Source organism: Syngnathus acus, chromosome 15 (genome assembly GCF_901709675.1).
Source record: "Syngnathus acus chromosome 15, fSynAcu1.2, whole genome shotgun sequence".
NCBI classification, from domain to species: domain Eukaryota; kingdom Metazoa; phylum Chordata; class Actinopteri; order Syngnathiformes; family Syngnathidae; genus Syngnathus; species Syngnathus acus.
In genome coordinates, this window is record NC_051100.1 from 2,328,850 (window position 1) to 2,355,614 (window position 26,765).

General features: G+C 44.1%; 2 protein-coding genes across 10 annotated transcripts; both read right to left on the reverse strand.

The window, feature by feature from the left end:
- Positions 1 to 135: 135 nt before the first annotated feature.
- LOC119134867 (mitogen-activated protein kinase kinase kinase kinase 3-like) lies at positions 136 to 20,994 on the reverse strand. 8 transcript variants are annotated; one of them, XM_037272017.1, is made up of 35 exons: positions 20,716 to 20,994; positions 15,463 to 15,520; positions 15,295 to 15,385; positions 14,875 to 14,939; positions 14,729 to 14,784; positions 14,585 to 14,632; positions 14,472 to 14,514; positions 14,267 to 14,339; positions 13,989 to 14,120; positions 13,849 to 13,911; positions 13,688 to 13,769; positions 13,123 to 13,239; positions 11,859 to 11,937; positions 11,716 to 11,774; positions 10,475 to 10,537; positions 8,835 to 8,887; positions 8,604 to 8,642; positions 7,798 to 7,875; positions 6,635 to 6,686; positions 6,357 to 6,549; positions 5,324 to 5,433; positions 5,188 to 5,229; positions 5,023 to 5,107; positions 4,802 to 4,881; positions 4,660 to 4,720; positions 4,459 to 4,576; positions 4,304 to 4,362; positions 4,071 to 4,174; positions 3,804 to 3,981; positions 3,653 to 3,721; positions 3,490 to 3,582; positions 3,321 to 3,391; positions 3,185 to 3,240; positions 3,063 to 3,110; positions 136 to 2,605 (listed from the first exon to the last, which is right to left on the reverse strand). In XM_037272017.1, the coding sequence occupies exons 1-35, from the start codon at positions 20,812 to 20,814 to the stop codon at positions 2,518 to 2,520; spliced, it is 2,805 nt and encodes a 934-aa protein (XP_037127912.1). In that variant the 5' UTR covers positions 20,815 to 20,994; the 3' UTR covers positions 136 to 2,517. The 8 variants fall into 8 exon arrangements, with proteins under 8 accessions (XP_037127912.1, XP_037127907.1, XP_037127909.1 ...); XM_037272012.1 differs by having other exon boundaries at positions 6,177 to 6,549; XM_037272014.1 differs by lacking the exon at positions 10,475 to 10,537 and having other exon boundaries at positions 6,177 to 6,549.
- A 393-nt stretch (positions 20,995 to 21,387) lies between these two features.
- Positions 21,388 to 24,704, reverse strand: thumpd2 (THUMP domain containing 2). Of its 2 annotated transcripts, none has more exons than XM_037272034.1 (11): positions 24,483 to 24,704; positions 24,165 to 24,303; positions 23,852 to 24,097; positions 23,602 to 23,714; positions 23,273 to 23,350; positions 23,131 to 23,183; positions 22,962 to 23,049; positions 22,795 to 22,866; positions 22,585 to 22,699; positions 22,392 to 22,512; positions 21,388 to 22,331 (listed from the first exon to the last, which is right to left on the reverse strand). In XM_037272034.1, exons 1-11 carry the CDS (start codon positions 24,591 to 24,593, stop codon positions 22,049 to 22,051), a joined length of 1,419 nt encoding a protein of 472 aa, XP_037127929.1. In that variant the 5' UTR covers positions 24,594 to 24,704; the 3' UTR covers positions 21,388 to 22,048. The 2 variants fall into 2 exon arrangements, with proteins under 2 accessions (XP_037127929.1, XP_037127930.1); XM_037272035.1 differs by having other exon boundaries at positions 23,602 to 23,708; positions 24,483 to 24,703.
- Positions 24,705 to 26,765: the final 2,061 nt, after the last annotated feature.

The following is a 26,765-nucleotide window of genomic DNA, read 5'->3' on the forward strand; positions in this document are numbered from 1 at the left end:
TAAAATCGGCAAAGGTGAATGTTTCAATGTCATTAGGGTCGTCTTATGTATTTAAAAAATAAAAAGGCCCATATTGGTTTATAAAACCTGCCCATTTCCAAAGAGCTAATAACAAAATGACAATTTGGAACAATCAAGGCGTGACATCCTTTTTTTAATGCGTTAACCTCTCATCCTCATAAATCTTGTTACACTTCTCAAAACAAAATATAGGCAATTGTACAGTATGTAAAACAAACCCAATTTTATTTTACACTATGTACATGTCATGATGTGCGCATTGCATCGTGAAAAACAAACAAAGCAACGTGTGTGAGGTCAATATCAACAAAAGCGTCAGAACAGAACGGAAGAGCCGAGACATTTTAGTGTGTGGTTTTTGTCAGTGATCACATGAAATATGCTGGGTGGTTAAAGTAAAGGGAAAAAGAATGGAAAAGGAGATGAATTCAAAACACATTTCAGTGGAATGTCTCATTCGTGCTGTCAAATGTGGCGTTACAAACCCGCAACATCACAAGGCCGACTGAATCCAAATTGACACTGGGTGCTTATCACATGAAAATGAGTCAAATCCACATTTTAACATCCATGTATGGAATGTGAAACTTTTTTTTTTAAATTTATAATTGGAGTTGGTTAAAAAAAAATTGCAACGTGCAAGTGGAGTGATCATTCGTGGAGATTAAGTTCCGGACATATTTAGTTGTCTTATATTTGATATTTCACAGCTTAAAAAAAATGATGGGCTAGTTTTTGGGGATATCGCATTTCCTCAAATAATGGCCTCGCCTCTGACAGACACCGTGACTCAATTAAGTCTGTCATCAAAATGAACAAAAAAAACTTCCCCAAAAAAGTTGCTGATATGACCTGTGGCTGTGAATCGTGTTTCAATGTGTGTGCATTATATATTACTATACTGCAATATATTATTTTATTTAAGTATAATTATGGGAAACGTTTAGAAATATATATGATTAAACAATTTTTTTTTTGCTCCAGGCCACTATTAGAGGAAATTACGGGATTCAGTATCTTGTTAAAATGGTTTCATTAAGGTCGTTTTGAATTTCTATTTATTTGTAAAATTGTAATTTATTTGAAAACTTAAGTTGAAATAAAATGATCCGAAACATGAAAAAATACAAATATGTCAAATTAAAAAATAAAATAAAACAAAAAAACAAAAGTGAAGAGGCAATATTTTTTGTTTCAATGAGAGTATTGTTTGAGGTTTCATAAGTGTCATTTAAATTTATGGGAAGGAGTGTTCTACTTCGTCCTTTTAAGTTTTCCAAGAAATAATTTGAACCAAAATTGCCAAAGGGGCAAATGAGCTTGTGTAAGTAAATCAATTTACGAGGAGCTTTTTTAAAGAAGCTTAAAATGTAAAAACTTTTATACTAACGTGAGCTCTGTGTACGGACACATCACTCGAGCTTCATTTTGCGCACATGAGGAAAAATGTGACGCGGCTTGTGTAAGTCTCCCTTTCAATCTTACGGAATCGTTTTAATCATGAAGCTCCTTTAAGTTTCGATGTCGATATTCTCATGTGACAAAAAACTTCAGTCGTTATTCACTGGGGGGGGACTGACGTGTAGCCTGCTAAGGACAAAATGTTTGTACAGACGCACATTCATAATACACACACTCACTTACGCAGGCATGAAATCACATTTTTTTCGCAAACACCCTATTCTCTGTGCAAATGTTTTAACACCAGTGGTTCAAATAAAAAACATAAAAAGCTTTATGATCAGAACTGCATAAAAAAAAGAAAAAGACGTTTCAAAATGACAAAAAAAAAAAACCTGTGCAGGATGAGCAAGTCATCATCTTGTGTCGGCATTTCAACAAAGGTCCACGTGAGTCGACTTTTGCGGGTTACGCAAGTTCCGCTTCCTCCAGAGTCGCCTACTTCCCCTCATCTGTCCGTCTTTCCGCCATTATTTGTTTGTGCCGAGCAACTACGCACGCGCCTAACTACACACGAGCAGTTTTAGTGTTCATATCTGTCCAAAAATACTACATTTATATGTACATCAATTAAATAGACATCAGTTAAGCACTTATGTGGCTGTTGTTGCTAAGCGGAGGCGGCCGGAAGCCTTCTCTTTTTTTTTTTTTTAACACACAGATAAAAAAACAGGAGAGTCGTTATCCTGCTGGCGGATTAACATCATGCCACAATAAATAAAGTGAGGGAGGGGTTTGGTTAAGGAGGGGGGGGTGGGGGGTTCTGTGCAAGATGGCCGCAGTAGTAGCACAATGTGTACAACTAAGTAGTACAAGTGGTGTGGAGGTCCGACCTCCTGGGAGGGCATCGTGAGCGCGAGTGTTTCTTACATCGTCATCTGCCCTTGAACGCACCGCGGCGCCTCTCCGACCGACACTGTGAAAGGGGGATGCGAGGGGGTTGCAGGAGGAGGGAGGGGGTGAGCGCACTCCCCTTTGCTAGTTGCTAGGCTCTTAACGCGGGGTTGTTAGCATGAACGTGTGTTGCGTTGTGTGTCAGTAGCTGTTTTCGTGGCCTGCCAGGATGTAGAGGTTGCTGTGGGCTGTCGGGTTGTCGGTCGGCCGACTCTCCAACACCACCACCCTGAAGATAACACACATGGATTATTCATTTAGTACTAAAATCAAGCAAGGATTTCACCGCAATGAAACGACGATGTGCACAAATACGCATGATTTCTCTAAGCGTGAATTTTGTCACAACAAAATTGAAGTAAAAAAAAAAAAAAAAATCAGTTCATATCAAATTTGATTTATTTGCTTTAACCACAAACTGAAAGAAAGTCACTCTTTGAGAAAAAGAATCATATTTGAGAACTCATAGAAAAGATGCTGTCATCAAAGAATGATGAGCGTGCAGACACCAAAATAAATCTCATTTTTTTCCAAAGCGTTTATCTACTCATGTTTTGATGCTTTATTAGACTTTGATGTCTTCACTCTCATTAAGTCAGAACCACTCCCCAACACCAACATTTCCAGCCCCACCCTAACCCAAAACACACACCAGGATTCAAAAATCCCAACAAAGTCAGCGATACCTTGGCAGAGTAACACCTTTGTCATGGTGACCTTTGTGGTCATCTCGTCTTTTTGTGGGAAGGCATTGGAAAAGGTTAATGCCTGACCGTGTGTGTGCGTGTGCCTGTGTGCATGCGCCCACCTGTCTGATCCCAGTAGTCTGAAGATACGCGTACTGTCTGAGATCTCTTGTGTAATCTGTGGCAATGTGCAACATTTCAGAGTTACATCATGAAAAACACTATGGCGCGGGTTCCGGGCCAAGAAACCTGGCTCACCTCGTTGGTCTTGAAACTCCGGCCCTGCATGCCGTGCCTCCAGAAGGCCAGCACGCTATCCTGGAGACAAACTGTGAAGAAAAAAAAAACCCCATGGCAGCCACGGAACATTATTTTGTTGAATTAAGTCCAGTGGTGTCTTCAGTTAATTCCGCATATGTTTTCCTACCCGTGGACTCGATCTGGAAGTTGAAGGTGAGCTCGGCCGACAATTTCCTGCTGGATTTCAGTCGTCCCTGGAGGTTAACGATCTTGATACACCCTGATGAAGAGAAACGGGGAAATGAGGCGACGTGTTTTGGAGGCAGTAGTCAGACCTCCGGCTGACTCACGATCGAGGCAGACGAGGATGGTGTCCCTCTCCAGCTGCGTGACGTGGATCACGCATGTCTGAGGCGTGTCTGTAGGCCAGAAAGAACACATTTGGAGAACACCTCTCCCCAAAAAAAACTGACCCCCCAAATGCTCAGTGTGCGTTCTCACCCGTCTCTGTGAACCAGGAGGAGGTAGCGTTGGGGTTGGGGTTGACCGTGCCGAATCGGACCACTTGGTTGAGCTCGCTGCCTTTACTGACGGCCACGCAGATGAGAGGGTACGTCTGCTCCGGGACCACCAACATCTCAAACACCTCCAGCGGGCACGGCAGGGGGAAGTCGATGGTCTGTTTTGCCACCAAAAATAAGAATAACCATTAAGTTTGAACCGACAATATAATTGTGATGACAAACATAAGAAAAATGTCCTGGTGACCTTAATGAGCATGAACTTCTGCATGGATTCCACCCACTCCAGCAGCATGACATGGGACTGGAAAGCCCCACAGAGGTACTTGTGGCCTGTATACGGGTTGCGCACTGCACACCGAAGGACAACAAGTCAGAACCAAGACGCACGATGGCTTGATAATACAAACCACGTAATTAAAATCCACTTGAAGCATTCATTCTTAATAGAAGAAAATTGAGGGTAATACAAATACGTACCCACGCAACACTTTTGGCACCCTTTAGTGTCTGGAATTTTTGTGGAAACAGCAAACTTCCTATTGGAAAAAACAAAACAGCGCAACTTAAATGGTGACATTTCAAATTGCTGATGGTTACATTCAAATATTATTTATGGGATTTGGACCTTTTACCTGGGTATCATCTTATCAGGCAGCTTGTGTGTGGGAATGGCTACGGGTAATTTCTGCAGCTGTCTGGCCTGGTCGTAGAGTCCCGGCAGGGCGTGAGAATACAACTGGGAGGCTTTTCCTGGAAAAGGCGCAAATAAAAGTAACATTTAATTGTTTGGTGAAGAAAAAGTCGATCGTTGGGGCAGCTGTGAAGCAACTTACCGGATACTGACAGAAGATTGTTGTTCATGACGTACAACCACGTGCAGCGTCGAGGAAAGAGCTACCGCAAAAGGTGCAGCATGTTCTTGTTGTCGTGACTCCACATTTAAAGTCATTTACAAATAGGAAGAGCAGGACTCACCTGTTCCATTGTGGTCTCATGCAGCTCATTAAGGTTCAGTGTGTAAATTCCCTCTTCAGCGCCAAATATCAAATACTGATCTGGAAAAAACACACAACACACGCAAGCTCTAGTAGAACAAAACACAACGATCAAAAAGGTAAGCAGAGCTGCCATAAGCGCATCGATTGATTGCTCTCGGAAGTGCAAAATATCCCTCCTATGTATATATATTTTTTTACCTCTAGTGTCAGGGTTGATCCAGGAAGTGGCGCAGTGGATTTTGAGAGGGCAGCCGTTGAACACCTTGGAGAAACACGCACCCATCTGCCAACAAAAGTGGAGGAGCGCTTAGAAACCATCAATGAGCTGAAAGATCTGCCGCACAAGTTCACAGAGACACTTACATGGACTTTAGGTGTCGGTGGGAGCCCGTTGCTACTTGGCATCTAAAATAGATCGACACACAAACATCATTGTTTTTTTTGTTTGTTTTTTTAAAGAAAAATGAAGATTCTGTTTCGATCGTCATGAACAAATTACCGGGACATCCTTCTTGTCCTTCCGTAGGGGGACACTAGGGGGCATCGTGGACTGTTGTCTATCTGCAGGACTGCTGCGCTCGCCGTTGTGTGAAGCGCTCAGGCCGTTCCCTGCAGATATACAACACGCATAACGTCAGTTTGGGTGAGGCCGAAGGTGATCGCGTATCATTGGACTCACGGGACTGACGACATGGAGGAGAGCGAGAATTAACTACAAGGCGGGTGAGGGAAGGCGGAAGGCAGCGAGGGAAGGAGGGAGGGAAGAGGGGAGCCGGCTAGCATGATAAATGCAGCCACGACTTCATCTTTACTCTTGCTTCCCTATGGCAAGAAGTTCTCTCCTCTTCCTCCATCCTCAATGGAAGGGCCGCTGTTAAATGATTGACAGCACTCGGCAACCAATCAGGTGTCTAACGTTTAGTGTCAGGACATGTATAGCGAAAAGCTGGTGGCTACTACAAACATGGGCTGTGTTCGGAATCATTCCCTAATCAAAAGTATTTCAAATGAAAAGCCACTTTGGAACTTTGTCATTCCCGTCACGTAATTATGACGCGGCTGATCGATGATATAGAACATAAAAATAAGATTGATTGAGCGCAAAATTGATACAATGTTGTGATGTTTGCTTTATCTGTCTTGGCAGAAAACTGGCAGCCCTTTGCAATAATCAGTCGCAAAGAAGTAGCTCTCAGTTTCAAAATGGTTGGTGACCCCTGATACGATTCCGAACATAACCCAGGAGACATTAAAAGTGTTGCTATTAATGGACTCATGGGACAGATAAATCAGTGGGAGAGGACAACTGGAGGGGCGGGGCAAAAGGATGCTATCAAGCTACTGGCTCTTACTCTCGTCCCCATTCTCTTTTTCCTGCTCCTCTTTCACCTCCTTCAGCACCTCCCACGCCTCCTCCAGCTCCTCCTCTGTGTGAGGCGTGTGGAGCCACTCCCAGAAATGCCTAAAGCTGCCATCGTCCTCCGGGGCGGACGTGTCCGCCGTGTCCGTGCGCTCGCTCGCGGTCTCGTTACCTAGGCTGCTGCGGCGGTGCGGCGGCAGCCTCGGGGGCGGCGGCCGCGGGGGCACGTTGGAGGCGGGCTTGGCGGGGCTTGGCGTCTGCGGGACCGGACAGCGCTTGATGGTCCCGCCGCCGCCGTCATCCTCGCTGTGCGATTGGCTGTCGTCCTGTTTAGGGTGTGGCTGGGGCGAGCTGATGGACTTGGGCTTTGGGGGGGGCGGAGACAAGAGTCTTACTTGAATTTTAGGCAGACAAGTAGTTTTGTTCCACACCAAAGGTCTGTTAACCTACCTTAGGCGGGAGCGGGGGCGGGACCTTTGGTCTCAGGATCGTGTTCATCTTACTACATCGTGAGAAGATGGAGAGAGAGTGACACTGACTTTCCATGACTGGACAGCACATTTTAAGCATACAAGTAACAGTTGTCAAATCAATCAAAGGGGACATATATGTTTATTTTTGGCAGCTTCATGCGCCACGTGCACTGATCAGCAGACTTCATTGCCAAAGTGCAATTTAGTAGCTTGAAGTGCTACCTCCATTTCGTGAAATAACACAATGTTTATAATATGTCTCCTTTAAGTGACCAACCACGGCATCTGGGCTAAACAAAAAGAGCACGCGAATCAAGCAAGCTGTTGTCAAGTCTCTGAGAATTGTAGTGCCGACACGGAACTTTATACATGCTAGAAAGTCAATTTGGAGGAGTCGTTAGCACTACAAGGACAGAGATTTGACTCCATTTTGCTTCATAAGAGCGCAACTGTATTTTAACTAGCTTGTTAATGAGAGCTACAGGACTGACATGAACACGCAAATGAGAATGGACAGCAGCTGGATAATAAATATAAGAGAGACATGTTAAACCTGTAAATAGATGGCCTTCCACACACATCCCAAGATGCCACGTTTTAAATTGGTTATTATCCAGCTTAAGGGGGGGAGGAATACAAAGCAAAGCGCAGAAAAAGTTCCACCACGTTTGCTTTTCGACATGAAGAGAGCGCATGTTGATGAACACTTGGAAACAAAGATGCAGCGAGCAGCATTGGCATCAACACACAAACAAAGAAGCACACGGAGAGATGGCAGCGGGAGGACAAAGCAGCACTTCTGGACCAACTCTGACCCTAAACTGGAACCACTCACACTCATCTTTAGTGTGTTAGTGCTTTTTTTTTTTTTTTTTTTGCTGGCTTCCAGGTGAGTTTTAGGGTTAGTTGAGATGAAAAGCTATCAAGATGCACACACACACACAAACAAAAGGGCGTGATGGTGCGCTGTGCTGCATTGAGAGATGCGTGGATGAAACTGTAGCACAAACAGGAAGCCTTCCTCCTCCTTTCCTCTGCTCCTCAGCCTCGTTTTGATGCGGGCGAGGGAGGGGAAAGGAGGACAGAGAGGCTTCCCGTTCTAGGACTGCATGGGGGGGGGGGGGGGGGGGGGGGACTTACTGAGTGTGAGTTTCATCATCATCTGCACCATCATCATCATCCTCATCCTCATCATCCCCTAAGTGTGCCACATGGCCCCTGGGAGCGGAGGTGGAGATAGGAAGGGAGGGCAGATTTTGGGGGGATTCGAGGGGAGGGAAGATGAGGGGAGGAAGGATGCAAGCAAAAAGGTGGTAGGAGATGACAACAGGAGGAGGGAGAAGATGAGGAAGAGAGGTAAGGATGGGGGAATTAGAGCTGTGTGAAGCTTTGTCCACAAACAAACCGCTAACCCTTCAAACAACTTCTCACAAACAATTAGACACAATGAAGCCTGATGCGAGTAAAAAAAAAAAAAAAAGTTCCACTCCTCTTTTTTCCCCCCCCCCCCATCTTTAAATGTGATATCACCAGATGATCAACATATACTTTTGTGGTTACCAACAGTATCGAGAAAGTTGCGACAGATTGCCGCGTGGAAAATGAAGCAAGAAGAACCCCTGCAGATTTGTGAGTGGAGCTGTTCAAATTAAAAACGCTACAACCACGTGCCTGTGTGGAGCGCCAGTTATCAGCGTGTGGAAGCCATGCTCTGCGGGAAAGCGGCTAATAAGCGCAACCTTTCAACTCTGTAACGTTAAAGCGCCAAGCAGAGTGCAAAACGCTGACAGACCGGAAACGGCAAAGAGTCGTTAGCGGCGCCTGATCAGACCCGATTAATTGCGGGTTAATTGGCTGATGCGGTGTTTAGAACGCCAACAGAAAAAAAAGGAGAGAGAGGGAAAAAAAAAAATAAAATCGAAAGGTGCTGAGTCAGTCAGACTCACCTCTGCTGCAGCTCCTCCTCCACCGATTTGAGAAGACTCCTGTTTGGAGTCGAGAGGACATTTTTATTAACAGGGAACAAGCATTTTAATCAATTCAATCTGCTGCCAGTCCCCCGTTCTGTCCTGAGACAGCAAATAGAAAACACAAAGCGCCCTCTACTTGCAATCAAATGTGACACAATGAGGAATGCGAAAAGGAAAGAAAGACAATAAAAGACCAAGGGGACTTACTTGTTTCCTCCGAGCAGACAAGGCGAATCGTGACCATACTCCAACTGCAAGTCCTAGAAAAACACAAAAGTGCAGCACTATTGGGATATCACATCCAAAACAAAATGACGCACTTGAATTCACAATCAAATAAAAACAACTAATAAAACTGAAGCCCGGTTGTCCAATGACGGACGGGGGGGGGCTTCAGTTATGGCACCAAAGAGTTTTCCAAGTAGAAGATCATGACGTGTTCAGGCACAGGATGTATTTGTCTTGTGCTCACATTGTGGCCTTACAAGCGCAGCTGGAACAACGCTCATCGCAAAAAAAAAAAAAAAAACCAGTCAAAATCTCACTCAAATCATTTTTGAGTGAGCATTTCCCCCAAAAATTTATTTGCTAAACAAATTTGAGGGGGGGAAAAAAAACGTGCATCTCCAGCCCCATCTTGTATTTCTAATTTGATTTTTTAAGAGACCACCAAGAAAAAACAACAACAACAAAGTAAAAAGAAGGCATTTGGGACTTCAAAACAGCATTATGTTGGATGACTACTGACATCTAGTGGTCATGTCGCAATTTGGAAACCCCAACGTGACCTCACTTGTTTGACGCGTGCCCAAAGTTGGGCCCCACCAAAAGTGTTGCGACTCCGCATGGTAAGCCATCAACATCGACCGCGTCTTCATAAAACATGTTTGGAATTTATGGGCGGTCTCGCATGCCGAGGACGCAAAAAATAAATAAAAACAACTCTGTGGTAGGCCAAAAAATTGAGCCACTTTGCGTCAACGTTTCACCATCCTCGTCGATGGCGTCTTTCCTCCATCGCAATCCCAACGGAAGGAATTTCTGTTATCCACAGTGACGGAAAAACAAACGTAATTATAAGCCGTCTGCCCTCATCATTGTCTTCTTGCTCGCCCTAATGTGGTCGTCATGGTGACCGCGGCGGCCTGTTCGGCGCCACCCGAGCCGCTAAACCATTTAGCATTCCGGGGTGAATTCTACAAGGGCTGGCCCTTTTCAAACGTTTCATCCAAAGTAACTCAGATGTTCAACGGAGAGGATGGAGCTGAACTTGATGAGGTTGTCCACCAAAAACCACCAAGTAAAGCCACAATGTGTAAGCAGCCATGTGTCAAGGCGGAGGGGGGGGGGGGAAAAAAGAGACATCTTGAAAGGGAAAAAGGAAAACAAGGAGGGGTGGAAAAAGAGAGACGCACTTGTTCTCTTCATCTACTGTACGAGAAGTTAGAGCAGAAGTGTACAAAAGACATAGCGAGACATTTCGCAGGGAGAAATATCCTCGCGTCAACTCCCCCCTCCCCCATCGGTGTGCCTTGGAGCAAGGCAGCGGACTTTTCAAACTTTTCTGTGATTGTTCCATTCTGAGTGCTTTTATGTGATTGTACAAACTTCTGAAGGCAGGAAAAGAAAGAAAGATGACAGCGACAGATAATGAGGCTGAAAAGAAGAACACACGAGCAGAAGCGCAACAGGACAACAATCGACCGAAATGAACACACAACAAGAAATAGGCGGAGATTAGGAATGGCGGAGAGAGATGGAAGAGGTTAGTGTTGATTGCGGCAAATGAATAAAAAAAAAAAGAGGGGGGTGAGAAAGAAGGAGAGAGACGAGAGAGAGAGTACTACCAGATTAGATCTCGCGGTATAGTAGAGCTCCTCAACACAGTCCAGATAGGGCTCAGAATCACACTGGTCAGCAAGACAAAGCCAGAGAGACCTCAAGTTAATACATCAACCTCGGACGATGGAGGGGAAATGGGGCGAGGGAGGGGGGGAGCGAGGGATGGCAGGAATCGGTGCATTGATGCAAGACAGAAGATGATGTATGGGAGCGAGGGGGAAACAAAATGGACCAAGGCCAATATGGGCTCTGGAGAGAAAGAGAGAGAGGATACAGAGACCAATCCCGGGATTGCGGATTTCCTCACATAATGATGTTTATTTACGCAAGTGCAGATGGTCACGGGAATTGATTAGGGCAGGATTCAATTTGTTGAACAAGTAAGAATTTCATGTTTTTGACAAATACATGTTGCTGATTAAAATGATTACTTTTTGATTTTTATTCAATAGTCGAATAGCGACTATGATGCTATTTATATTTCGGTCCAAATAAATGGCTGTTTCCTCGCTGTCACAGAATAACAGGAGTGCGTTTGTTAAAGACGATAAAAGGAAATGGTCATTTTGGATTGGCGGCTATATTGACGATTAATCAACTTCATTGTTGTTATTTGGAAAGTCAACGCCTCGACTAATCAGTCCAATCCCTACACCGCAAAGGTTATAGTGCATTTTAGGTTCATCCTGGTATTTCCCCGAGAAGCCCAATATTCCAAACTTTTTGGGGTGGCGCATATTAAAAAAAACGACTGCAAAAAAAGACATCATCTTCTGCAAACATCGACTTGACATGACTTCTACTACAACACATTCTGCATCGCTCGTACTGTAAACAACTAACAATGCCACCTGTCAAAAACAAAGCGTCAATGTAAGCAGGAAATACAGCACCTTCCCGAAACCTGAAAATATTTTCTATTACAGCAGCAGCAACAATGGAGGACAATGATGAACTGACTGGATGTGACAGTGAAAAGTGATTGTTACGTCAACGACATTTGGCAATTTAAAACTCGACAGCAAAATGTTTGCACCCCCCGACACCAATAATGTGTTGACCCAATTTCATGTTTACACTCAAATAGCCCAGACTTCCTCCAAGGCACATTTTGAAACCCCTACCAATTATGCACCTTTGAACACCAGAGCAACTCATTCAATTGGAGCCCAAAGTGTTGATCCAGTGCCATCAACAACGGTGATCTTAAAATGGGTGAGGACAACGACATTAGGTAACAACTCACCGGTTCGTGATGGGGCTCCGTCTCCTTCCTCAGCGGCGGGTCAAACTTCACCTGTCCGACTGCGAAAATGACCACGGATGGAGGCGGTGAACATTTGAAGGTTATTGTTGTGTATGCGCTCATTCTCTTGTGCGTGAACTCACAGTTGATCTCAGAGAGAGTTTTTCCTTCTCGGGTGCTTCTGCTGGTGGAGCGAATTCGGTGAGGGACGGACACGGGAGACTGAAAGGGAAAGAGAAATGGAGACAGAGTCAAATAAAAGCTCAAATGAACCACCGCGACAGTTTTGCAGGCCACTCGAGAAGATTACACAAGGTGAAAAACAAAATAATCTCTTTGCTATTTCCTCTTTGGGAAGGGAGGGGGGCCGATTTAATGACAGCAAAAAAAAAAAAAAAAGCTGCCAGCTGCACACAGCAACAAGGTCAACACAATCAAATCAAACAAACGCTCCCACGTCAGGATGTTTACATCTATTGATACGGCGGGAGAAGTGCAGCCCGCTAAATAAATACGCTCGAATATCTTCAATCAATGATTTGTAAAAACCTTTAACATCAGACCGCAAATCATCTCTCGGTGCCTTCGTAACACAGCAAAATCACACCATGCTACAAAAAAAGGAGCATTCGAAAAACACAAATTAGCATTCCCCGGTTCCGCCACTTGGTGGCCGGAACACCTTCCCGACCCACGAGCCACTATTTGCGGAAATAACGCTATTATGCGCCACGGATTTCACGGTTGCCACGACAACATCAACTCAACACACGCTTTGTTAAGACAAAACATCACTGCAGACACCGCAGCTCCGAGGTGGTACCTTCCGACGAGCGGGAAAGCGGGGCGCGCGCCGAGCGTCGGGGCTAACGGCTAGGAAGCGGCCCCTGTACTTAAACTGTGGAGGAAGAGGAGGGGAGAGCATGGTGGGAAGGCAGACAAGAACAGAAGAGAGGAGAGGAGAAGAAAGGCAAGAAGGAGAAGGGGAAGCGCTGCAGGATGGAGAAAAGAGGAGAAGGTTGAGTGAGGCCGGTGCCGTGGAGGAGGAAGAGCAGGAACGTGGGAGGAGTTAAGGCTGCCGGGAGAAATTGTTGACGTGGGGATTGGAATTTGACAAATGGAGAACAGATGAGACACGATTTGGGGAAAAAGGGAAAGAGGCGACATCCAGTGAAAAGGTCATTAGCACCGCCATGTGCTTTTGTATGAGGGGTGTCAAATTTCCAGTAAATATCTGGGAAATAAAGTTCATTTTGGAAAGATTCTATTTGGTAACAACAACAAAAAAGCAAAAAGAAAAATCAACAGATTTATATTTTATCGAATCCAATCCATTGGCTTGGAGAAAAACAATTCCTGGAATTTTGCAACCCACCAAAATACAATAGAAGGCCCGAGCGAGGTTACCTCCGGTTCGGGGTCGTCGTCGTCAAAGTCGTTGTAATTGTTGTGCTCGGGGTTTTTGGCCCGGTCCAGCAGCTCTTTTGCCAGCGTCCTGCTCAGGGGCTGAGACACAAACGGGTGCTGCAAAGACAGGAAATGAAGCGTTCAAATTTTTCCGGGGCTCCTACAAGAACATAAATAACAACCAGGTTTCATTGAATCTACTTTCTGAACAAACACGTGGACGTTACTTGGAAATCTACCGCAGTCAAAGGACAAAACCTGTTCCGTATTTTGGTGATACGGTCTGACCAATTGTGTTCTCAAAGTCACTAAGACCTTGACGGTGAGCGCAGTGACTTAAAACACAAAGCGCCATTGTGTTCGGTGCTTCGTTACAAATCCCCGGGCGACTTGGGGAAATGAATTTGTACATTCAATGAGCCCACACACAGTGAGGAAATATGTAAGAGTGGGGGCAGTTTAATAGCTGGGTTCCAAAAGAAATTCTGTTCATTCTTATGAAATATTACAGAGAATCAACACTGACAGCAAGATATGGAAAAAAACAATTCTATGACTTTCTCACCTGGAGTAGCTTCTCGGCCGTGGGCCTCTTCTTTGGGTTCTTGGTTAGGGCTATTTTTACAAAATGGTGGAAGTTGTCCGTCCTGCGGCCCGGAATACGGCACAGAATATAAACAAGCAAAATGGTCGTTTTTTTAGTGTGTTTGGGGAACGACGCCTTACCACTTGACTTTGTCTTTCAACTTAGGCGGCTGGAAATTACTCTTGGTCATTAAGAAAAGAGCCCTGTGTAGGGAGAAGGAAAGGGGGCGGAGCTTAGAAAGGGGATCACTTTCACTCCAAAAAATGGTTTCACACGCAACCTCATGGGATGCAGCTCAAACATGGGCGGCTGCAGCTCGGCCAGCTCGATTGCGGTGATCCCCACGGCCCAGATATCGCACAGTTGGTTGTAGCCGCCTTTTCTCTCCACGGCCGCCACCTCCGGAGCCATCCTGTTGCGGGGAGGAGAGAGACAAACACATTCTCCTATTCGTTAAAGTTGAACAAGAAGCGCCGATTCATCGACTAATCAATCAAATTCTTTCATCCGGCTGCAGTTCGTACACTCGGCCCCTCACAAGCGGCATCAACGACTCACCAGTAAGGTGTTCCGATGAATGACTTCCTCTTGGCCAGAGTTGCCGTGATCTGCGCTGATACGCCAAAGTCGGCTATCGAGAGAAAAATGAACCGAAAGATTAATGACCCCTCAATAAAGCGGAGTGAGAACAATATAGAGAAATCCCCCGGGGAAGGAGGGGGGGAAAAAAACAAACAAATGGAGATCGACCGGTTGGTCTCACCTAGCTTGACGTAGCCGTTGTCTGTCAGGAGGATGTTGGCGCCCTGTTGTTGACAAAATGCGGTTATTTATTTCGTGTGTGTATTTTGTGATGCATGTTCCCCCAAAGCTCACCTTGATGTCTCGGTGCATTTTGCCTTTATTGTGAAGGTAGTACAAACCCTGCAAATACAGAATCACGCAACAATTGTTAAAGCTATGAAAAGAAAAAAAACGAAGAAAAATCAAGGATCAAAATATGATGCAGCACGTGCTTACCTGCAGGGTCTCCCGTGACATGTAAGCTATTTGGGACTCTAACAAAGGCCCGGTTACTAAAAAAAACAAAAAAAGAAAAGGAAAGAATGAAAAGGTCATTACGTGGACGACCAGACGTGACTAAACAATAAGAATGCGAGTGTCACCATGATAGATGTCCTGTAGCGAGCCTCCTCCGCAGTACTCCATGCTGATCCACAACTTGTCTCGCCTACGCACACGCACACACACACACACACACACACACACACATTAGTTGCGCCATCTTCCACAATGTAACAACAACTTAGCAAGAAAGATGTTTCATTCTAAAATACAGTAGATTGGAATGTACCATTTGCCAACAATGGCTTTCAAATTATTCACCAAAAAACACCAGAACAATATTAAGTTTGAAATAAATATTTTGAATTGGGTTCTTACTTACAATTTATGTTTTGGAGCTATCCCTCGTATAACAATCCATCTATCACTTTGTTTGCATTTTTCTTTTTTCCGTCCGTTCCGCATGCTCATTATCCAAAACACCCAAATAGACGTCAGTAAAGTATGTAAAGTGTTCGTACCGGAGATAGCTGCCAAAGTAGGCCACGATGTTGGAGTGCTTACAATCCTTCATCATCAGAATCTCCTGCTGGACAACGGCAAAGTCTTCCCCTGGATGGAAGCAAACAAAGCGGAGGGATGAAGGGAGCGAGGCAAAAGGCCAGAGAGGATGAAGGCAAAGTGCTCACCTGGCTCCAGTTTGATGACTTTGATAGCCGCCAGCTCTGCTGTGTTTACATTACGAGCCTGGAGGAAGGAGAAGGGAGGTTAGCAATCAGGAGGCTCTGAAAGTATGAAACGTGTGGTGGACGGCCAAAAGGTTTCCCGCTGTGAACAGCATCCTCCAATTGTTTATGGGATTGTACGTACCAGGAGGCGAGTGTTTTACATGACACTGACTAGACATAAAACGTACGAACGGGAAAGGGAGTCGTATTCCCGAAAAGCCGGGAATTCTTTGCTAAGCGGCGTATTGGCAGGACAGCAAGGAGGCAGATTTTCTAAAAATAGCGAGCTGTGTTTACATCACTTGCGAAGGAAGAGAGAAGTTCCTCTGTGAAACAAGACATGAATAAAAGATGATTGCAGAAGCATCGCCGCATAAGAATGCGTGAAAGTGAGTGGCTTTAATAGCCGTTGATGGTTTTCTGGGCGGGACTTAATAAATCTTTAGAATGGAAAGTAAAATGGATAAGAGCGGCCATTATTGAAAGAACATCTTCACGACATAGTGACAATATCTTTTTGCTACTTTTCCGCCTCTTTTTCAATGATGAGCCACTGTTACTGATTTTACTGCGTTTCATCCGGCACGCATTATTTGCTTTTACATTGATTCCTATGGGAAACGTTGCTTCGACTTACAAACTTTTCGACTTACAAACCCAATTGTGGATTGAATTAAGTTCTTAAGTAGAGGTGCCGCTATATTTTATTATCTTCTGCAGCTTTCAACACAAATTACACAAATTACAGATCCTCACCATGTGTGGGGGAAACAAGTTAGCCATCCTTGCTAACAGCAGTTAGCGAGATAACACCTCGACCTTGAAAACAAGACACCGCTGCAACGCTGTACGGTTCTGAAAACACACACCCCCATGGGAACTGCAGCCTGGCCTGCATATTTTGCCAAGATTTTGTACACAGCGAACCGTGACATTTCACACAGCGCTCCCGCTCACTTCATTACCCGAGAGTGAAAGCTTCTAATGAAAGAGACCTAAGGACACGCTTTGACTAAAGTGCTGGAAATGTCAACACGTGGACATTTTTTTTTCCCCCCCGACACTTGTCGTTGAGTCTGGTAGAAATGCGAGGAGCTGTGCCACAAGTGGAGAACAGGGGCGATGATTGACAGCGCACAATACGAGAAGGCAGCACAAGAGCACGTAACAAAGCCCGTGGCAGGAGGGAGGAGGCACAAAGAGACGTCCAAAGGCGAGAAAGGAGACGTACACAGCGCGCCAGTGTGTTCGCTCGCTTTACAGACGGTCGAGGGTGATGACTCATGAGCGCTCAGCGGCAACAACACACACTTGAATGAGTCCGATTGATTGCGGCTGGTGTTACTGTTCGATCCCCGCTGCGCTTGCGGCAAGTGTTTACATGCTTGATTAAAATCTTTTGGGTTTTACTGCTGCGAGCAACGACCGATGAAAAATGTGCATTGATTCATGCGAGGCAGGAAAAGCAGGATTTATGCTTGGGGTGAGACTGAGGCCAGGTTAGCCCACAACAGAAGAATGTTCAGGTGAGGTTAAAGTTGATGCCAAGGTCAACCACAAGCTAACGGCATTAAATGAACCCTTTCTGAGTTCTGAGCTCGCTTGATGAATGACTTTCAAGGGCCTTTGCATTTTGCTCGGTGGGTGAACAAGAAGGGGGGGTCCGCTGGCCATCTGCGAAGCTGGTGACGGCACGCAATCGCCTCGGTTAGTGGGCGGGTCATGCCGCAAGCCCTCTGCGAGGTCGCCTTCCTCTGTTGGAGCGGAACAATAGGACATGAGGGCCTTCGTACGCGCACACAGAAACCCTCACGCACACACATAACGGAAGCCGGGACTGTTGCATTCCTGCACCGCGGTCGTCCAGATGTCGTACAAACACACGACAAGGCCCGGTGGGAGGAAATTGCTACTACGAGCACATTTTAATTCAGCCTGGCGTTAAACTCAGCAGGACGTACAGGCACAAGGAATTAGCCATTAAAAAAAATAATCCTCGAATTGCGAGCGCGCACACACACGCTTAAAATTGATTTCAGTCTTCAGTCGTGGATCAGCTCTTATTTTATAAACATGTACAATATATATCACCAACCAATAAACCTACCAATCTCGATTAAAATATAGGTGATGAGCTCCTGTGTCAAACGCTCCGCAGAGGTAAAACAGGAACACATTCCTGGAATCAGCACGTGTATTGAATTGTGTTTTTGACCAAGGGACAAAAAAGATTTCTCTGTATGCAAGCGACACCGAGACGCACTAATTGTGTACATTCATCACACTGACAAAAAGAAAAATCCATCATCTGGTGGATAGCTAGCATGCATTGTTAGCATAACTCACGTTGCGCTGCGGTTAAAGGTAACTGCTGTCGTGGAAAATAGGAACTGACTTGAATCTTTTGTTTTAATGCGATGGCCTTGCACGCTCTGATCCTTGCCTGGGAAATATGCTAAGAGGAGAGTGTCAAATGACTTTCCAGGTGACAAGTGCGCTTGGCATAAACCAAAGGACAACCCAAAGTGTGACTGTACTTCCTCAATCCGAAGCTGGAAACATCGTCACTTTGCGGGAACAGGGACGTCATCCTATTCTAATTTCGGACTCAACGTCGCATCCTGTCTGACGGCAAATCCTTGAGAGGAGCAGCTATTTCGGCCACGATTATTGACGGGAGTGTAGGCGGCAAAAAAAGTCATGCACGACCGACCAGTCGGATCGTGACACCTTCAGCGTGCACGCTGTAGTACTGAGAAGCAGGTATTCCTCGAAGTACCACCACATCCCGTTTGTTCTCGAGCTGAACATGTTTACATTTAAGCGGGGGAGATTGTGAACTTTTGGCGAAACACATTTTCATCACAACTGCAGCTCGTAACGGCATCATCAAGTATTGGTATGGCAATGATGCCATCAATGCAAGGTGCTAGCTAACAAAACACGCTAATACAACAGCCACTTTGTTAGAACCTAACAGACTCAAATATGCGGGCAAAGGTCGCCCGGCATCCCCGTGCCTCCAGGAATGAGATTCCAAGCGTCTGAGTGCAAAATGCTAATTCTCAGCATATAATGGAGCGCCTCTGCAAATTGAAGACGATCATGTGTCGGGAGGCTCACACGTTGCTTCCTGCTCAAACATTCCGATCCGAGTCGCAGATTTTCACACAGCGGTAGAGCCAAATATAGGCATCAATGAGCTTTTACCGAGCAGGCCGCCCGCTGCTTAAACAGACGTCCCAGTAATGCAGCGAGGGTTTACAATTTACCTCTCCAAAACTGTCATCACCTGTTTTGGGGATTTGGTCATGAGACATGTACAAGGCGAGCCCAGGAAAGTAGATATTACGCAAAAATGTATAGCAGCCAGTGACATCTTGTGATTCCTAAACATTTGGTGAGAATTATTTAGAGACGAACAATGTATGATGAACTATAAAACAATAACAGGACCAGTGGGGACAATAACAGGTTTGTCAGAGCCCGAGTGGCTGCAACAAGCCAAGATAAAACACCTAAAATTAGAAACACACATGATCTACTCCAGCAAGGGAAGCATGCATGCAAGATGCAAAACAACGACACAAAGTTGCAAAAATCAGCATCAAACTAAAAGAATATCCAACAACGGGCCTCGGAAATGTTGCGGTGACATTTTAGCAACATAAGAATCCTGGAAGAGGACCAAACATCATTAAATTAATTCAAGAGTGTTGCGTGTTTCACAGAGCTGCGCTGTGCCAGCTTTGTCTGTCGTTTAACAGCCAGCGGAACGTTATTTTGAAACAACCACAAACCTGACACTTTATTCGAAACACCTCTGCAATCCAAATTGTGTAATATTGTGGCCAAAAGCGCGCTCCGCGTGATAAGTTAAAGTAACTGTTTTTAGTAATTACACATGGGTATTTAAAACACGAGCTAGAAGTCACAACAATCAGAACATAGCCTATTTTTTTTGCCTTTTGTCTGCTAGCTTAATGCTAACACATAATGGGGAAACACATAAAACCCTTTAAATATAGCGGTACTCTGTCATGTATTCTTTATCCTCTGCAAGGAACTGAGACGAGTTGACAGGAGCTGAGCCATTTATGTTGTCCATATACAATATTTATGTATGTCCTATACTGCCCTTGGGCAAGACTACGACATTTATTACAGTATGTTTATTGGAAGACTGCTGTTCTTTCTAATTAAAAACATCACAAAACGTTTTTGGTTTTCCATAGGGAGGTTAGAACGGATTAATGACATTTCTATTCATTTCGATTGGGAAAGTGGATTTGAGATACGAGTCATTTAAATTGTGAAGGCATATGCGAAAAGAGGGCAAGCAAAATAAATAATTTACGACATTTCCTGACACTACTCTCAAATATGGTGCTTGATTACACTTTGTCAAGAATAGCAAAACATTATAACTTACTCAGAAAGTTTTGATTTGATTTTGTTGTCTAATAACTTCAAACCATCGCGAAGGACACGGGCTGATTGTTGATCACAGAGATAACGGACATAAATCACAAGAAATCAAACTGCCGAACTATTAATGTGTTAATTACTTGTGTAATAACCGTATAGAATCGATTTTATGGTGCTAGAGCTGAAGAGATGTTGCTAATGTTATTGTTTATCGTCGCTTGTTGTTGAGTTAGCATCTTTAGAGGGGGCTTACGACAGCTCCAACTAAGGACCTTTTTCCGGCAGCTGTGCAGAAAGGTAGACCGTCAGTGAATATTTGCGCACACAAATCAATGCTCGTTGTGATTTTGTGACATTATTCCACTACATAGCCATCAGGTTTAGCATCGCAATGCTAACACAAATCGACTGAGTCCATTTTCGGACAGCTAGCTTTGCACATGTCCGCTATCCGGTGCTGTTTTCTTCTGACGTAATCGCACTAAAGCAGGCAACAGAATGAATGCAGAAGCTGACATTGAAATGCAAATAAATGCATTTAATAAGATAGTGTGACAATAACATCCAGGATTTCAAGCGGCGGGGCTAGCATTAGCTCTATTTGACGCACTTTTAAACGGGCCACAGCTTCAAGTTGTGACAGTGACAACGTTGGGCCTTCCCAAATGAGTGTCAAAAACACACATTTGATTCCATTTAAGAGCCACGCCCAGCACTTATGAGTGTCCGATTATGGAACCCCGAGTCAACAGCGCTTCTTCCCCCACTCTGGCTGCAGTTTTTTACCTTGTAGACGTCTCCGTAGGTGCCGCTTCCTATCCTCTGGATCAGCTCGAAATCCTCCTGCGGATTGCGGCGGGACAAGTCGACGCTGGCGTTCATCATGGCCAAGTGCCGCTCAGGGCGCCGGACGACGCGCGCGGTTGACGGACACCGACGATGTTATGTGCGAAAGGGGATAATTGTCACGGAGAAAAAAAAAAACATACGGCGTCAGAAAATAACAACCCGAGCCCACTCCTGCTCCAACATGGCGGCCACTGCGCTTGGAGCATGCGCATTGGACGTGCCCTCCTCTTCCATGGAGCCTATGCAAGGCACATGCGCACACGTCAATTTACGGACAAAATTATTATTTGAATTAAATGTAATAAAGGTCAACAAAACTGTATTCCATTATTTATTTATTTACACTAAATTTCCATTTCGTTCAGGGTCATAATCAGAGTATTTCATTGATTCCTGCAGGAATTGGATATGCAACAGTAGGTACATTTTATTTAAGAATCATGTCACCGTTTTCACACCTAAAAATACTGTCATGTATATGAAATACACAATCACGCCATTTTATATTCCCTCATCTTACCTGCCTTAAGTGGCTCCCTCTGGTGGTATGCAAGCGAATCACAAAGAACAGTTTTGTTGTATTTAACTTTTAAGTTGAATGCGATTTGTGTCTCGGCACTATAAATTTATTTGTATAATACATTCCATACTCAAAGCAACGCAAAGTGCTTCAAACAACGAAAAACACAACACCTAAAAACATTTACAAACAGAGCAGTTGAAGAATTCAAAGAGAATAAAAGCGGCATATTAGTTTTTATTTTAACATTCCAAGGAGGCTACTTAGTGCATTTTAGAGACCGATTAAAATCCATACATTCTTGAAAGGATATACAAAAACTTTTTTCAGTCATGTTGGGCTGATTAATCTGTCGTGTATATGAATGGATGGATAAAAGGCATTAATCCAAGATGCTGCGTATTCCATTGTTGGTGTGCTGGCATCAAGAATCACAAGTGACTGGCTTAAGGAGAAGTGAATGGAAGCCTGTAAGTAAGTAAGTCCAAAGTGTGGTCGTGTCTGGCCCCTTCACAGTTTAACTAGGCTAAGCGGGGCTAAACGCTAGCAGATGGCAGCATTGTGATTCAGCTAATGGGGGTCAGTGTGTGAGCACTGCAGCGCAACAAAAGTGAAGTGATGTGGTCCCTGAATTAAATTGGTGTGGTTACTTTTAGCATTTACACTGGACTTGTTGGAGAATAAGAACATCATCCAGGTTTGCAATTCCCAGCAAAAATATTCAATTAAAAAATGTCCAACCTGAATCAATTAAGTGTGTGTTTTGATATATTTATGTAGAAGTCCATCTATGGTACCTAAGCTGAGTCTCAGAGAGGTCTGGTGCTTCAGAGAGGAGAGAGGCAGGCATGACTCGGTCATTAGCCTAATTGAAGGCTCTTTTCCCTGGGTAGGCGTTGAAGTGACATCCTGGACTCCTTCCTGATTTGCGGCTTCTTGTGTGCCCGTTTGCGGCGGCGTGAGGAGTTTTTTCAGGAGACACGAGAGCTGAGGACTCAGGAGGAGAACCAAGCTTCCACCAACACGGAGGACTCTGCAAGCACAGGATTGTTACCTTCTACTTTTTCTTACCATTACAGCCAGTGCAACGGACCTCTCCATCTCGGCGAGGATGAGTGGCAGACTGGCGGCCATGTCGGTTTTGGTGCCAAACTTCTTGCCGAATGGCAGGTCGCACACCACCGTGTCCACGCTCGCGTTCGGTAGAGGCATATCTGCCAGAGGACACTTCTTGAGAATTCTTAAGAGAATCACATTCTCTTATCATTTTGGACCAGATTCCTCACTAGTAGATGAAGCTTTCAAGAGGTGCATTCTGTCTCGCAGCTCCGCAAACGCCACATTCTCACTGGCCTTGTGCAGCTGTCTGTCATCAATGTCCAAACCCAGGAAACAAGCGAGCTGAAAATCCAATTCAGACAGAAAACACGGACATGATATAATTATCGTCTTTACATTACAACTGCGCTGATCATCTTACGCGCTAATTAAGTGACCTTGTGTTCCTGTGCTGCCTCTATTAAGATGGTTCCTACGCCGCACATCGGATCGAGAACAAGGGAACCTGACTGTGAATCCAATCGTCATTCGCATGGTAAATAAGATGTATTTGTGTAAAAGGAAAATCGAAACACAATGCACAGCTTTAAAAGGACCCAAATACCTGAATTTGAGCCAGTTCGGCCATCGCCCAGGCAACTGTGGATCTCAGTCCTGTCGTTTTGATGTAGCGCCGATTAGCAAGAGGTAACCTGAGGGAAATAAACAAACGCCAGCAAATCAAAACAATGCATTCAATGTTTCCTTTTGGGGTCAGTTGAGCGAGTGCCAACCTGGTGAGCGGTATCCCGAGCAGACAATGGTCATCCCTTAAGTACACGGTAATCTACGAGTCAAGAATAGGCAGCTCTAAACACCATGCACAACGACAGAACACGACTGGAATAACGAAAATGAAAATACACTTTTGTCTACCTCAATCTGGGGGTTCCTCAAATCAACCTTCCAGCCCAACTGTCCACTCAGACTGGTTCCCAACACTTTACTCACTTCCTTTGGATATAAAGAAATGGGAGATATCAAGCAAAATTAAGATTTTTATAAATACACGTGTAATGATATTTGGATGAATTCCTGGGTGAAAATGGCATTGCAGATATTTTGTCTCTAACGTTCCAGTTTTTACATTTTCACCTGGAGACACACACGTAAGAATTGTTTAACATTTTAATGGTTAACTCTTACATTCTCAATGGGATTTGGGCCTGGGGCTCTCTGACCGGACCATTCCAAAATGACCGTACCTGAACACTGAGGTGGCGGGACACAGACCCAGAACACTTGCAGCTGATCCGAAAGGAAAGTGGGCCAGAACAATGCCGGTTAGCCTGTGGTCTTGTTTTATCCTGGTCTGAGTAAAATAATACAAAAATCAGACTCTAAAGTTGCCTGTACTTAAAATCCTTAATATGACAGTTTCATGGCTAAACTTTTTGTACAGTACCCAAGAAACAAACACAACAGGAGAGTTCACGTATAATTCAGCATAATTACCATCTCTCGTATAGACGTACTCATCTTCACAGTCCATCTTTCTCCTTTTCTTCATGATTGGGAAGTCGCCCTCATTGTCTCCCCCACAAACGTTCTCCTCTTCCACTTTCCTCTGCTCCTCACACTTGCTCTCCTCCTTCTTCTTGTCTCCTACTACCCCCTGCAGGCGCCTCCATGTCACTTCAGCACTGGTCCAACGTTGCAGGTCACCAATCAGCGTAGACTTCAGCACAGACGCAACTCTGGCTGTGAACATAACATACAAAACGATTCAACATTCATTATCTTGTGTTTTTTAATGCGTGCTGGCTACCTGGGTTGGCGTGGGCGGACAGCTTGAGAGGCGAGTCTCGTTTCATCAACAAGAAGAGTCTTTCCGCAGACTTAAGCTCCTTCACTAAACTGATGTGGGCGGAGGAGCTGAATAGCACTTTACCTTGCAACCGCTCAATCTGTAAAACATAATAGATAATAGTGATGAAGCAGTTAAGTAAGAAACACTTATTCATTTATTATATATTTAATTTCCAATTTGCAGAATGAAAGTGGCAGGGGCCCAAAATATTCTTTTTTTTCACAGAGCCTCAACTCAAAGTTTTGATCCCCTTTTTTCTTGACTGTCTCCACTCACGTCGTGAGCTGCCAGCTTCTTCGTCACCTCATCGATTACAAATTGTTCCATCCCGTAACCGGCTGTGCAAAAGTAGCGAATTTGACTCGCTTCGTTGCCTAAATTGACCATTACGTTCACTGTTAAGTTTCATCTGAGGATAAAAGGGGGGCAAAATCTCATATTCTGCCAAGATGAACCGCCATGTTTGCTGACTTGTTTATGTCGGAAGCGGAAATACGTCATCAAGATGCATTTAATTTGCTGCTCCAGCAGGGGTCTCCTTTGGAAAACAAGTTGAATTTGCAACAGTATTCGACTATAATGAGCAAGTACAAATGTCTCCAATAGATGAAAATGTGATTTATTTATTTTTAAATTTTATTTCTATTATTACCTTTGTGAATGCAGTAATGCATTGCCAATTGCAAGACGACAAAACCCTTTCCCCACTTCTAGGTTGAATTTAAAAGGACTTTATCAGTACAGTGGCACATTAATTGTGTTCCATGCACACTTTATATCATTTTATTGAATTTGTTCCAGCTTTTGTGTACAATGTTTGACATATGTAAATAATTTCTTTAAATGGAGAACTGTAAGTATTTTTTTTAACGTTATCAAAAAGCACCACACGTTCTCACTTTCTTGTTTGACGTGACAATGCAATGCCTCACCAAGAAAAATCTAAATATTAGTAAGTTTTATTCAGATATAAGTGAATTTATTTATTGGGTTAATAGAGTGTGAGCATGTTTAAATCCACAGACGCACACAAGCCTCAACCTAATTTAAGGTCATTTTAGTGTAGTGACTTAACTTAGAGCGACTGATGCACTGACAGACACACTCATGAACCGTGGCCTTTTTAAATGGCATTTCCCCTTTAGGCCACGCTTCGGGACCAAAGTGACCCAGGGGACAGTTAAAAATGTCAAGGGATCTAAACGGAAGGTCAGATCGGCCTGCTTGTACCCATTTTAGATTTTATTATTTTATAAGGTTGACGGAGATGTTCACATGTTATGTGGATCTGAGTTTAAAGCTCCAGAAGATTTGGGCTTCATCCCACACATTTTAAAATATGTAAGTTTTAATGTAGACTCAAAATTGTCCATAGAAATACAGAAAATGGATATTACATTATCATTTACCTCACCCAGAAGCAATGCAGGCAAATTGCTAGGTCACAAGTTCAGATTGGACGCTTGTTTGGCGTAATGAAATGTATCGACGTGCCGCAGAACAAAATCATACACAGCTTTATTAAACCCTGAAAAAATCAATACAAGCATTTGGGCCAGAGTTTAGAAGAAAAAGTTTTTACTGTTCTGGTTGTCTCATTAAATCATGGATTTTTTTGTCATCCTTTTTTGTCATGAAAAAAAGATGAGATCAATATTTCGAGAGTTTGAAAGTTTTGTAAATCAATCATCACCTGACACCAGTTGTGAGAAAATCACATCTACTCGGGAATTTGCCAATTGGATTTTTACACGTCTCAGTTCCCTAATCATGCACTTTTAATCTATACATTATTTTCTATTAACCCCAGCATGGATGAAACAAGTTTAGCATGAATCAATACATCAGCCAGTGGCAGGCGTGTGACACAGCATCCATTTTGTGTGTCCACTTATCAGCAGCAGGGCTAATGACGCCAAATGGCAGCAGTGGAAAAGCAGAATTGATATTGGCGTTCTGCAGGGCCACGTCGCATATCACAGCCCGGTGAAAGCTGTTGCGTGGGCAACGTCACAAAGAAAAGCTGAGCAGTAAGAAAGCCATTCGTCTTGCTTTAAATGTACATGCGTAGCGGCTTTCAGGGTCATTATAATCACCATCCATCTCACAGGCGCACATGACAAGTTTTAAGGCTTTTAATGGGACTCTGAAAGGCAGCAAAATTATAATGCAACCTGCCAAGTTTGCATAATTTCCCGAGATGAATGCGAGTGCTATTTCATTAATCAAATTGCTTGAGTTCACAAAGGAAAATTGTTCTATTTTTCCTGCGATATGGACGTTACAACTAAAAGTTGAACCAGGATCTCGAATTACCTGATGAAATGAATCCTCTTGTTATTTGTATTTCTCAGGAAGTATAACACAAAGAACAGTTTCACAAAGGACAGTCATTTTTCTTAACGATATAGAATATACAGTATGCTTGTGAGTATTGTTACAATATTTGTTTGTTTACATGTAATGCTCCACCGAATGTGTTCAAATATCAGTTGCTTAAAGGTTAGAACGCAGTGAAGCCGATGGCATTTGTTAGCCTCTCTATGGTGTTTTGCATTG